The sequence below is a fragment of the Monodelphis domestica genome, chromosome 4 (genome assembly GCF_027887165.1).
Source record: "Monodelphis domestica isolate mMonDom1 chromosome 4, mMonDom1.pri, whole genome shotgun sequence".
NCBI lineage: Eukaryota > Metazoa > Chordata > Mammalia > Didelphimorphia > Didelphidae > Monodelphis > Monodelphis domestica.
Genome location: NC_077230.1, coordinates 180241587 through 180254582, shown reverse-complemented (window position 1 = coordinate 180254582; position 12996 = coordinate 180241587). Strand labels below are relative to the sequence as shown.

The 12996-nt window shown below is 32.6% G+C and overlaps 1 protein-coding gene across 11 annotated transcripts in view; it reads right to left on the bottom strand.

Moving 5' to 3' along the window:
- The window catches only part of UBR3 (ubiquitin protein ligase E3 component n-recognin 3), a 338509-nt gene that overhangs the window by 193436 nt on the left and 132077 nt on the right, over positions 1-12996 (bottom strand). For all 11 annotated transcript variants that reach the window (XM_056797275.1, XM_056797273.1, XM_056797276.1 and 8 more), the window contains 2 exons: positions 10259-10355; positions 985-1126 (listed from right to left, as the gene is read on the bottom strand). In XM_056797275.1, coding sequence (XP_056653253.1) covers positions 985-1126; positions 10259-10355 — 239 coding nt within the window. The remainder of the gene's footprint in view (positions 1-984; positions 1127-10258; positions 10356-12996) is intronic.

The following is a 12996-nucleotide window of genomic DNA, read 5'->3' as shown; positions in this document are numbered from 1 at the left end:
CAGGCACTATTTCCAGTTATGAGGACCACATTATATAAAGAACATTGAAAAGATAAAGATCATCCAGAGGAAAGTAACAATACTGACAAAGGCTATGTGAGGATTAGCTGAATGACCTGGGGATGTTTATTAGACCATGTGATCATTACTTTCAAATATTAAAGAAGCTATCATATAGAAGTGGAAATTTTTTTTTGGATTTTTTTTCTACCTGGCATCAGAAGATAGAAATGAAGCCATGTGGTAAAAGCCACAGACTTAGAATTGATATAAAAAGAGACTTTCCAATAGTTAAAGATATCCCAAAGTGCAATGGATTATCTACAGGAGGGAGGGAGGGAGGGAGGAGAGGGAAGGAATCTATTTCATTCTTCTGAGGTTAAGAGCTTGCTTTCTCCTCCTCACTATTTTATTACTTTGTAACCTCACAGCAGAGCTAGTAATCTTCCTACACATTTTGGCTTTCAGATGCATTTTTTGTTGTTGTTGGTTATTGGTTGTTGGTTTGGGGTTGTTGTTGACCAGATCTGTGATTTATTTGGAAGGGTGTTTCCAGAGAGGAACTTTACTCTGCCAATGCAAATTATAAACTCATAGCATTATACTATTACCTAGAACACTAAAAGTCAATTGTCTAGGGATACACAGACAGCATTTATCTGAGACCAGATTTAAAGAAGTCTTCCTGACTTCTCAACCCCAACTATCCACTATATTCTGTTGGTGCTTCCAGTAGAACCTGTATAAATGATCTGATTAATGATCAAAAAGGCATAAATTTAAAGTAACTACTGAAGAAAACAACTACTCAGTTCTTTTACACTTGGAAACTTATTTATGATACAACTAGAGGTAATAGACAGATACAGAATATACATATGGAAAGAAAGAAACTTAGGATTTTAAATATGTGTTATACACAAAGCAAATGCCACCTGACTTTAAAAATAGGAAGTTTTCATCTTATTTAAATCACTACTGTACCTTGTAAAGTAGCGTGAATAGGACAATATGTAATGTTTTACAATGCAAAAGTCTCATGAGACCTTTGTAACTAGGGTGTAGAGGTGTTCTTTTCTTGTAGGGAGGCCAAGGGTTTCCTGGGAATTTTCCACTCTGTTTTAAACTACAGAAATAATACAAGACAAAAATTAGATTAAATTTGCACTTAAACCAGAGTCTAAAACAATAATCAAACATTAGTTAGTTTGTATCAAACCAAATGCAGAATTCACTTTATCAATGATGAATACTGGGCCCCTTACAATTGAAGGAAAAGAGCAATCACACATAGATAAACAACTAACATTAATTAAATGACATGAAATGCAGAGCAAACTAGTGACTGGAAAGATGAACAGAAGTTCAATAAAAGAACAAAGAGAATGAGGGAAATTAAAATAAAGCAGTTTGAGTCAGGAAGCTGAAATAAAGAAGTATATAAGAAAGTATTCTTGTGCTACAATAATATTCTTTAAAAATATAACCAAACATATTTAATATTCTTACATAAATCACTCATAAACTCCAGGCTGTGAAATATTATTTCTAATATAATTTACAGAGATCAAGTTATTATGCATGTATATATGTAAACACTATGAATAAAACTGGTATTTTTTCTTTCATTCCAACAGAAGCCAATACAAAGCAACAATTAAAATATTGCTAGCATTAAAGGGTAATGTGCTTTAGTTAAAAAAAAAGTATTATATTAGTAGTCTAAGGATTTTGGTTCAAATTCTAATTTTTCACTTGTAGAACATTAGGCAAGTCCCTAAAGTTTTCGGACAGTGTATAAAGTATACTAAATTCTGCCATTAGTATCTCAACTGTAAAATAAGAAGGAATCAGCTATATAATCTCTAAAGTCCCTTTGAGCTTTAAAGTCATATTTACCCATAAAATTTTTAATATTATCTCCTGGGGACAATTAATAATCACAGGATGAGAATTCAAATCAGTAAGCATTATTAAATGTCTGTTGGGCATATGATTCAAATTGGGGGGGGGGGAAGAGGGGGCGCATATACTAAAAAGAAAAAAGTGAATCTATGTCAGAAGTGTAATTAGAACCCAGGCCTTCCAGAAAACTTTAACTATGAGAATATCCTGATAGTACCAAGTTGATTAAAAGGAAAAAAAAAGTATTACAGATAGCTATATAACCAACCCCAAATTCTTTCCTCAACCAGATCCTGGAAGTCTGGAAAACAGACACCCAAAGTATTGTTCCTTCAATCAAATAAAAAGCCACAGCAAAACTTGAATAGATTAAACACATGTAAGTATACACTCTTTACTACCAAGGTTCTTAGTGGTGAAATTCTAAAAGGAATCAACTCTGCAAATACTCTATCAGTTCATTTCTTTTAAAAAATTTTTTCAATTAAGAAATTTATTTTTTTCCTTCTACATTTTTCTCCATTAAAAAACAGAAAATCCTTATAACAAATGTATATAGACAAGCAAAACAAATTCCCATGTAGGTAACATCTCAAAAGTATATGTCTAATTCTGTATTCTAGTCATGTTTCATCATGGGTCCTCTGAGAACATAACTAATCTCTGTATTGAATAGAGATCTTCTTAAGTCTTTCAAAGTTGTTTTCTTAATAATATTATGAATTGTTTTTAAGGTTCTGCTCCCTTCACTGTGCATAAGTTGCTAGAAGCCTTCCTATGTTTCCTCTTGAGACTATCCCTTTCATCATTTCTTATAATGGAATAGTACTCCATTACATTTGTATATTGTAATTTGTTTGGTCATTTCCCAGTTGATAGGCATTCCTTAGTTTCCAGTTCTTGACCAACACAAAAGAGCTGCCATTAATATTTTTGTATATATGAATCTTTCCCCTCTTATTGAAATTTCTTTATAAGTCTAATTGTGTTATCACTGGGTCAAACAATACAATTTGGTGATTTTTTTGGAGATAGTCCACACCGTTTTCCAAACTAGCAGAACCAACAGATAGTTCCACCAATATCAGTTTAATTCTGTCCAAGGAACAACTGGCAGTAACCTACTTCTCCTGTTCTGGTTTATTGATCCCAATCAGTCCTTTTCACTTCTAAACGGATTAGAAGAGTAGAAACCATAAGCAACAATATATGGCAAATGAATAGAGAGAGACTAGGAAAGGATCAAAGATGATTCCAAGTTGAAAAGCCAGGCAACTAAAAGAACTGTGATGCTCTAAACATAAATATGTAAGTTTGAAGAAAAAGTAAGTTAAGGACCTTAATAACCAAATTCACCTTTCACCTAGTATATCAAACTGTTTCCTTTCAAACATTCTACAAATTGTCCACAAGCTCCCCCGCACCCTCAAACTTTTCATCCAACATTCAATTCCACTTACTAAATTTAACAAAAATTAGGTTCATTGTCTTCCTTGCTACCCAGTGTCTTGCTTTCATTCTCAAAGACTTGTGATAGCAATTGCACTAGCTTTTACAATGACTTTTGGTCATGCCTGAAAAAAATTCCTTTCCCATCTGTGCCTCTTCGAATCTTCAAGGCTCTATTAACATGCCATCCTCCAAAAGAAGCTTTTTGAAACAAATTTATCTACCAAGAAACATTTTTTTATGGATCAAGAATGAAATAATCCCTGCTTCTCAAGAAATTTACATTTCAAGTGGTGCTTGAGCTGTTATTTAAAGGAAGAAAGAGATTTTAAGAGGTAGTGGTGGAGGTAGAAGAGAGCATTCCAAGGATGGAAGGAGGCCAGGACACAGGCACAAAAACAAAATAGGGTGTACTGCATATGAGGGACAAAAAATATGCTATTATGGCTAGACTATGGAGTGCAAGAAGGAAAGGAATTGGTGGGGAAAAAACTGAATGAAAGGAAGAGGCAAGGTTTTAAAAACCATTAATTTGTCAATAAGAGATTACATTTGATCCTAGATTGGAATAGACACACTTTAGAAAAATCACTTTTGCAACTGCACAGGGAATGAATTGGAGTAAAGAAAGAATTGTCAGGAGACCAAATGGAAGACTATTGCAGAGGAGTCAAGATGGTGGAATAGCAGTAAAAAAATATTGTGAGCAATCCAAATCCTTTAAATAAATATAAGAAGTATACCATATCAAATCCTGATAAAAAAAAATCTAAGAAAAAATATAATTTTGTTTTGTTTTGTTTTATTATTTTTCAGGCCCAAGTTGGTGGCACAGACAGACAAGCAGAGGTCTCATGACACTACAGATGAGGGTCTTCCTAGGAACACATGAACTAGGGCAGAGAGAGACTATTCACCAAGGTAAGATAAGGTCCCCCATATGAAGCCTACAGTGAAATAAAACAGGGCAGAAATCCAAGACCAAAAAACAAACAAACAAAAAAAAAACACTGAATCAGCAGAACCTTCCAGATGGCAGACAGAGGCAGAGTCCAAGAGAAGGTTACTTATACTCCCTCCTGGCATGCCCAAAGGCCTGTATAGTCCAGAACCCAGGTCAAGAACTTGTAGGGCTCAGACCAAGGGATCAAAAATCAGACTTTGCCCTGCAGACCATTTTAGGAGCCCTGAAAGCCTGCAAGGTCCCAGCCTGAATTGCCCCATAAGATTCAGAAATATCAACCACACTTTGGCACTTCAAGAAAGCAATAGCAAGACCAGCCCAGTTCCAGAAGTATTTACAAGGATGTACCACAAACATTCTAATATAAGGAGATCCATGTATCTCCACTGAAGCATGTCATTACCATATAGGGAGAATAATTTCTTTTATTTAGTATTTTACAAACAATAAGCACAACAGGATCTTGTATTCTCTCAATCAATTATGTAGTATATAGATATGATCTACTATAAATTCCTTGAGAAAGCCCAGATAATCCCCATCTACTATACCCTCATCAAGGATGTCTGTGAGGCACTTTAGTTTTAAATTCTCATAAAAATTCTGTAGACAGGAAAATCAATAGTTATTGATGTGCTCTTTGAAACCTTTTGGTAATAAGATTTAAGATTTTCTTCTATATTCATCTTCCCTTCCTTTTCAAAAATCTTGTCATTCAATACCTCATTGCATTCAAAATTGTGCTACTTCCAGAATGAACCTCCTCCTTATATATTGTCTAGTCCAGCCATTTTGCCCTTATTTTTTTTAGTGTGTTAATAGGTAAGAATGAGAGGAAGGTTTGCAGAGGGCAGAGGCAGGGGACCAAAATCTTCTCCCTGTTGGTCCCCCGCCTCTGCCCTCTGCAAACTTTCCTCTCATACTTACCTATAACAAGTATCATCTCCACTTTCCTATAAAAAGCATATCTGAAACAGTGATATTACAATCCAAATATGGTAGTTCATTTATTTTTATTACTGAAAGCTTCTTTGTTATTAAAAAAATTATTTAGAAAGTCTTTATAGATATTTTCCTATTTTTTCCTTTTTTTTAAATCCTTCTTCCAGTTTTCGTTTTTCAATTTCCTTGAGGTATCTTTGCTTAGCTTGATGTCTCATCAAGCTTTCTTTCAACTTTTTTCTCCCTTGTTTTCCAAAATTCAATTAGGCAAAACTGCATATAATCTTCCATCATCACTATCGTCTATAAGAAATGACAAGCAGAATGGTTTCAGAAAAACCTGGAAAGACCTACATGAATTGAAGCAAAGTGAAAAAAGCAGAACCACATTAATAGCAATACTGTATGAATGACTTAGATATTCTCAGCAATACAATGATCCAAGATAATTCCAAAGTATTCATGATAAAAAGTGCTATCCACCTGCAGAGAAAGAGCTGATGGAGTCTGAATACAGATTGAAGCATACTATTTTTTGCTTTATTTTCAGCATTTTTTTGTTTATTTATATGATCCATCTTCCATAGAATGACCAATATGGAAATGTTTTACATGATCATACATGTATAACCCAGATGAAACTGCTTACTATCTCAGGGAGAAGTGAGAAAAGGAAGGGAGGGAAAGAATTTGGAACTCAAAATTTTAGAAGGCAAATGTTAAAAATTACTATTACATGTAATAGGGAAAAAATAAAATTATTTTAAAAATAAAATAATATTCCAATATCCCTTGCTGTGAGATTTTACAAATGAATATGAATTCTGACTTGACTGCTCCTGGGCTGCAGTATCTCCCTGCTTGGAAATGAAAAAAAGGTTTGTACCCATAGTTGATGGTAGGCTTTTCTAATCCCCTCCCTGCAGCAATTCATTTTCATAAATTAAACTTCATTTATTTCCCAATTTCACAATTCTCAATTTATAGCATCAACAAATGGTAAGCAATCACTGCTCTCAAGGAGATTACTTTTTTTTTTTAAACCCTTACCTTGCATCATGGAATCAAATTACTAGGTATTGGTTCCAAGGCAGAAGAATGGTAAGGGATAGGCAATAGAGTGTCTGAGGCTGGATTTGAACCTAGGCCCTCTCATCTCTAGAACTGGCTCTCAATCCACTGAGCCACTTAACTGCCATTTTCTAATGGTAGAAACAATGTGTATATAAAGGAATATATACAGAATGAGTACAATTTAATCAAAAGTGATTTCCAATTCATTAAAATACAATCATTTTCATTATTGTGATGTTATCTGGTCCTTCCTATGTCCTCTTTTCTCAAAGAAAATAATCATAATATTTTGATCAATCAATTTATTAAACTGTATATGGTACCAGGCACTATGCTAGCTAATAAGGATATAAAGACAAATAATGAAACAAGAATACAATCTCTACTTTCAAGGAATTTATGTTCTATTAGAACAATATATCAACTGTTCTCATTTCTGACTCCTAAATCATATTTCCTACTTCTTCTTTGTACTAAAGTCACTGAGTATTAAAAGGTATGATGATTTAATTTTTATATTTTTATCAAATTATTTGTAGAATTTATTTGCCCATTCACATTCTACAACAAATCTTGTCATACAAATTACAATTATAAGTAAATATTTATCATGAGCATAGCAAACAATATTATATAATTATAGATCCCACAAAATGTTTCTTTTTGTTTCTGAAAGACTTTGTAAGATCAATTCCTATATTTTCTTCTCCAACAAAAACCTGTGAGTTTTCTTTTTGTTTTCTGCTTTCACATATAGCAAGAATGGCATGTGCCTTCAGGAGTATGTTCATTCATTAATCATTAGAATAGGATCTTATAGTTAGCTTATCGGGAAGTAAGCTAATATTTTTAGGTCATCTAAAAATTGTATGATTCTTAGTATCCTTTTTACCTCCCTTGCAGCACTGCCACAATCACTGCAGAAACAAAAGTGAACTACATATGGTCAGCTTATAAGTGATGAGCCTTTTTATACTTCTTGAAAAATCTTCAAAGAGAAGAAACATACAGTCTTTTTGCCACAGCCCAAGAAAGCCTTTTCAGAAGAACACCAGAACTTCTAGAGTTTGGGCTCCACTGTCATTACATTTGGAAACCCACAGTCACCCCCAGGCCACAATAAGTAAGACTTTGTGAAGTAGTTTTATCACAAATATCTATGAATTCAATTAAAGTAAAATAAGGGGAGAAACGCTTCCAGTATTTTTTGTATGTATTTTTTAAAATATAGGTGCTAAATGAATACCATCCAATTTAACAAACTTTTCTAAAAACAAAGATTAGCTCATATTTGTTCAGAATAGTATAATATACATCATTTTGATCCCTCTTTTCAAAAGCATTATAAAATGCTTTTTTTTGGTAAATTTTATAATTTACATTATAAAATAATGTAAATGAAAAGATAAACATCAGAAAGTTTTAACAAAACTCCAAGTAACAATTATTATTTGAGACTCAAAACTCAAAAAGTTCTAATATATGAAAAAACATATATCATGATATACATTTCTTCTTATTGTTAAATTTAACAGTAATTATATTAAAAACTAAAGTTTGGTTTTGAGTAATTTGTTTAAAAATGTTTAAGCTGACAGAATTATGTAATAATTCTAACCATTTCTTATAATAAACACTAGCTTTTACCTAAAAAATTCTTTTCAATTTCTCAAGAATGAGGTAGCATGGTAAACTGGAAAGGACACGGGACTTTCAATACAAAAACACAGGTTCTAGTTCCACTCTGCCAATAACTAGCTGCATAGCTTTCAACAACTTAACTGTGAAGGGTCTCCATTACTCTTTTGTAAAATAAGAGAGCTGGCCTAAGAAACAAACACAAACATTTATTTCCATATCAGCAGAATCACAAAGATTGGCCTTCTCAAAATAAAAAAAAATTATAAAACACAGTTCTTAAAATCATTTTAGAAAATTAAGTTTATTGAATTAATTTTTCAACACTTTAAAAAGAGTTGCCTATCATATCAGCATTTCTCCACAATTTAAAACGCTCTCATAACTAGTTAAGAAATCTTTTGAATGTTTTAAAACAAGCAATGATGTTCTTTCAAATACTAAGATTATACTACTGACTCATTATCAATAATTATAATTTCCAATCAGACTTTCAGCTAAAACTCTTGATATCCAATTAGAAAAACTGCATACAGGAAATAAAGTAAGATGCCCCTTTTCTGATAAGAAATGCCATTTTAGACATTAAAACTTATTCTAATTTTAAATGGAATTTGCTATAGTTCTCACCATTTCTCCACCCTCAAACAACTGCATAATGTTCCATTTTCAAAGCCACAAAATTTTATTTATTAGATGGAAAAAATACTGCTACATCAAACTTCTAAACTGAGGGGGTGAGGGTTGATGAAGGTAGTGGGGAGGACAAAAAAGCTGGAATATGACCCTATTAAAATTTTTACATTTCAAGATATTTCATCTAACTATGGATGCAAAAAAAAAAGAATGGGAATTTTCAAAATAAAAATTTTACTAATTTGAAGATAATGCAGTCCTGTTCCTGTGTCTTAAATACTGTACCTGAAACTTGCTTACATTTAATGCATAAAGAATCTTCCCTAAATATCATACACTATTACACATCTAAAATCTATATCAGATTGCTTGCCATTTCAGGGAGGAGGAAAGGGAGGGTGAAAATTTGTCTCAAACTTTAAAATTTTGTTTTTTCATATAATTGAGGGAAAAAATAAAATGTCTTTAAAAAAAAAGAATCTTTCCTAATTGTACAAAGGCAAATTCTCTGTTGAAATAATGAATTTTAAGTCACTTAAAATTAGACATTAATTTGAAGTTTTAGTGTACAGACTTTCTAAATAATAAATGTTCAAAATGAAAAACAAAGAAATTAGATTCTGGGTAAGGCAAATAACTTTAAAATTAAACCACATTTACTGTCACCTGACTATATTTGTCATTTCCTCTTTCATTTTTCATCCCCTTTCTCATAAAAATAAGCTATAGTTCTAAATTATAAAACTTTCACAAACTAGTCTCTGATATACCTCTCAGCCTTGATGGATTATCCTTACCTATGACTTCAGCTTCTTTCAAACCACCAACAAGCATACTTCACTATGCTCAATTTTAGTGTGACTATGATCCAGATAAATATTTATTCATGGCAGAAACTACTCTATTTTAATTGTATAACCTCTGTCCCCTGACATAACATAAAGAAAACTGCAAATTAAGGTGTTATTTTATTATTCTGTTGTACAACACTATTAATTTAATCATTAGTTCAATAAATTTATCAATAATTATTACAACATGAATAATGCTAGGATAAGAAACCAAATACTCCATTAAAAGGACATCATTTATATCTTGATTTTTTTCAGTCCCCAACATTCTAAGTTGTCTTAAATGCCTACAAATAAAATTTATTTTGTTTTAACTTCTCTCACTCTTTTCATTTGTCAGATGGTATTTGTTTCCTTTTGTACAGGCAAGAGCTACAAGTAAAAATATCCCTTGCCTTTGTAATGCTGATGATCATTGTTGATGATGGCAGCAAAGTTGAAAGAATTTATTACCTTAACTTGTGCATCCTCTGCTGGATCTGAAGCAGAACAGCACAAATTTTAGCTTCTGACTTCTATTACATAATACAAATTTTTGTTATTTTTGTTAAGTTAACATTACTAAAAATTCACTTTTTTAACTATAAAATTAAAATGTTGGGGGCTTATGATTCTAACAATCTAAAATCCAATTTCTGATAGAATACAAAACCTGAAGATTATTTTCCTCCCCAGAAATTAAAAGTGTCCTTTTAATGAGTATTTCTATTTCACAAGACAACTTGAAATTAAAATGTATACACAGAAGTATATACACTGTAATATTCAATTAATATATTACTTAATGTGATTAACTTACAATGCGGTATATCTGTCCATTGCAGACTGCACATCTCTACGGTAAACTGTCCGAAGGATTACCATGACTGGGTCAAACTCTCTATCCCAGACTTCCGCTATTATCATTTAAAAAAAAGTACAAGTTAACATAATAATTCCTAAAGATGAAATTTATTAAATAATCTTGTTAGCAATTTTAACTTTAATAGATGGAATATTTTCTTAAGATTATTAATTTTAGTAATAAGTTTCTTGTGTTAAAAAGTAATTTGAATATAATTGTGTGTCATTATAATCTTTCATATATTATCCTTCGTATCTTTGGAAAACAAACTATAAAATTAAGCTGAATGACAAATAGATTAGTTGGTAGGTCATAAATGTTTTAGAAATGTAGACCAAAATTACAAAGATGACTTTTAAATGAATTTTTAAACATTTTAATTGCTAATCTTAAATTTATCTTGGTTCCCAGTTAAAATATTAACTGATAAATCATACATATTTCTTAACACCTAACACCATAATTAGCACTTCATGTTTTAAAACAAAAAAAAAATTTTGTAGTCTTGTCATCACAAATAAGCAATGTGACGTGATATTTAAGATGTTGATTCTGATTTTAAACATGAATTTTAAAACCCTATACCATTAATCAAAATACTTACATTCTTAGTCACAGCTCTGCTACTAACTAGCTCATGACCTTGGGGTGATTTACCTCATTCCTCTGGGCCTTTGTTTCTAGCCTCTACAAGATCTCTTATGCACTCAATCCCTTCCTTTTCCACAGTCACCATCCTAGTTCCGATTCTCCTTAGTTCTCACCTGGATAATTACAATGGCCATCCAACCAACTTATCCTCACACTTCTAGTCTCTAGTGTCTTTCTTTCTATCCTCCAGGGCAAGATCAATCTTCCTAAATATATAATCTATCACATTACTTTAGTACCCCAAAACGTCAAGAGTTTCCCAAAATCTATAAAATAAATTCCAAATTGCTGAGCCTTCTCTTATAATAAGAGAGATGCAAATCAAAACAACTCTGAGGTACCACCTCACACCTAGCAGATTGGCTAACATGACAACAAAGGAAAATAATGAATGCTGGAGGGGATGTGGCAAAGTAGGGACACCAATTCATTGCTGGTGGAGTTGTGAATTGATCCAACCATTCTGGAGGGCAATTTGGACCTATGCCCAAAGGACGATAAAAGAATGTCTACCCTTTGATCCAGCCATAGCACTGCTGGGTTTGTACCCCAAAGAGATAATGGACAAAAAGACTTGTACAACAAATATTCATAGTTGCGCTCTTTGTGGTGGCCAAAAATTGGAAAACGAGGGGATGCCCATCAATTGGGGAATGGCTGAACAAATTGTGGTATATGTTGGTGATGGAATACTATTTTGCTAAAAGGAATAATAAAGTGGAGGAATTCCATGGGAACTAGAACAACCTCCAGGAAGTGATGCAGAGTGAAAGGATCAGAAGCAGGAGAACAGTGTACACAGAGACTGATACACTGTAGTGCGATCGAATGTAATGGACTTCTCTCCATTAATGGCAATGCAGTGTTCCTGAACAACTTGAAGGGAACTATGAGAAAAAATGCTATCCATATTCAGAGGAAAAACTGTGGGAGTAGAAACACAGAAGAAAAACAACTTGATTGCATGGGTTCGAGGGGATATGGTTGGGGATGTAGACTCTAAATGAACATCCTGATGCAAACACCAACAACATGGAAATAGGTTCTGATCAAGGACACATATAATATCCAGTGGAATTGCGCATGAGCTTTGGGAAGGGTGGGGGTAGGGGAGGGAGGGATAGAATATGATTCTTTTAACCAAGGAACAATGTTTTAAATTGACTAAATAAAAATTAAAAAAAAACACAAACAAAAGCAAAAACAAATTGCTGAGCCCAGCATTCAAGTTTCTCTGTAAGTTGGCTCTAACCTTTCTTTTCAGTTTGATGTTCTACTCCTTCCCCTTCATGAATTCCTACCAAGTCAGATTATTTAATACAAAATAAGCTCCATTCCTTCCCATCACCATGCCTCTGCTTACTCTATTTGCTATATTCCTCTTGTATATACCTCTCTTGTAAAGCCAGTAAACTTCCTCTACTCAAGGAGCTTTCACTGACTCTTCTTCCATCTAAAAGCAAGAAACTTCTCCTTTTATATTGTTTACAAACCTCATATTTTACTTTATATTAAAGTCACTCATGTACACATTTTATGCCTGTATTTTCCCTAAAGTTAGGAACCATATCCTGGTCATTTGTGATCTGAACAGCTAACCCAATTGTAACACAATGCTCAATGATTTAATATTAAGCATTTTTAGTGATTCTAAAAGCAATAATGACTACTTCCAAATAATCTAAAAATATTTCCATTGGAATAAATAGATCTTTAATCCCATCTCCTGACCAAGGATATACAATCCTATTATATTTTTGACTCAGACCAACAACTGTGAAAATACTAGTCCTGGTCACAATTAGTTAACACAATAATTAGACATAAGTTAATATTTTCTTGATAATATTGGGACAACATAATGAAAGTTGAATATTGCACCTTAGAAACTATATAAACGTTGTTATCCAGTTAATATTCTGTGATACAATTATGAAAGCTTTTGAGGAATATATGACTTAGCTTAAGGGCAAATTAAATCTGTTCTGTTGTGAAGTTCAAATTTAAGAGTATTAGAGACTCTTAAATTTCTAAAGTGCCTA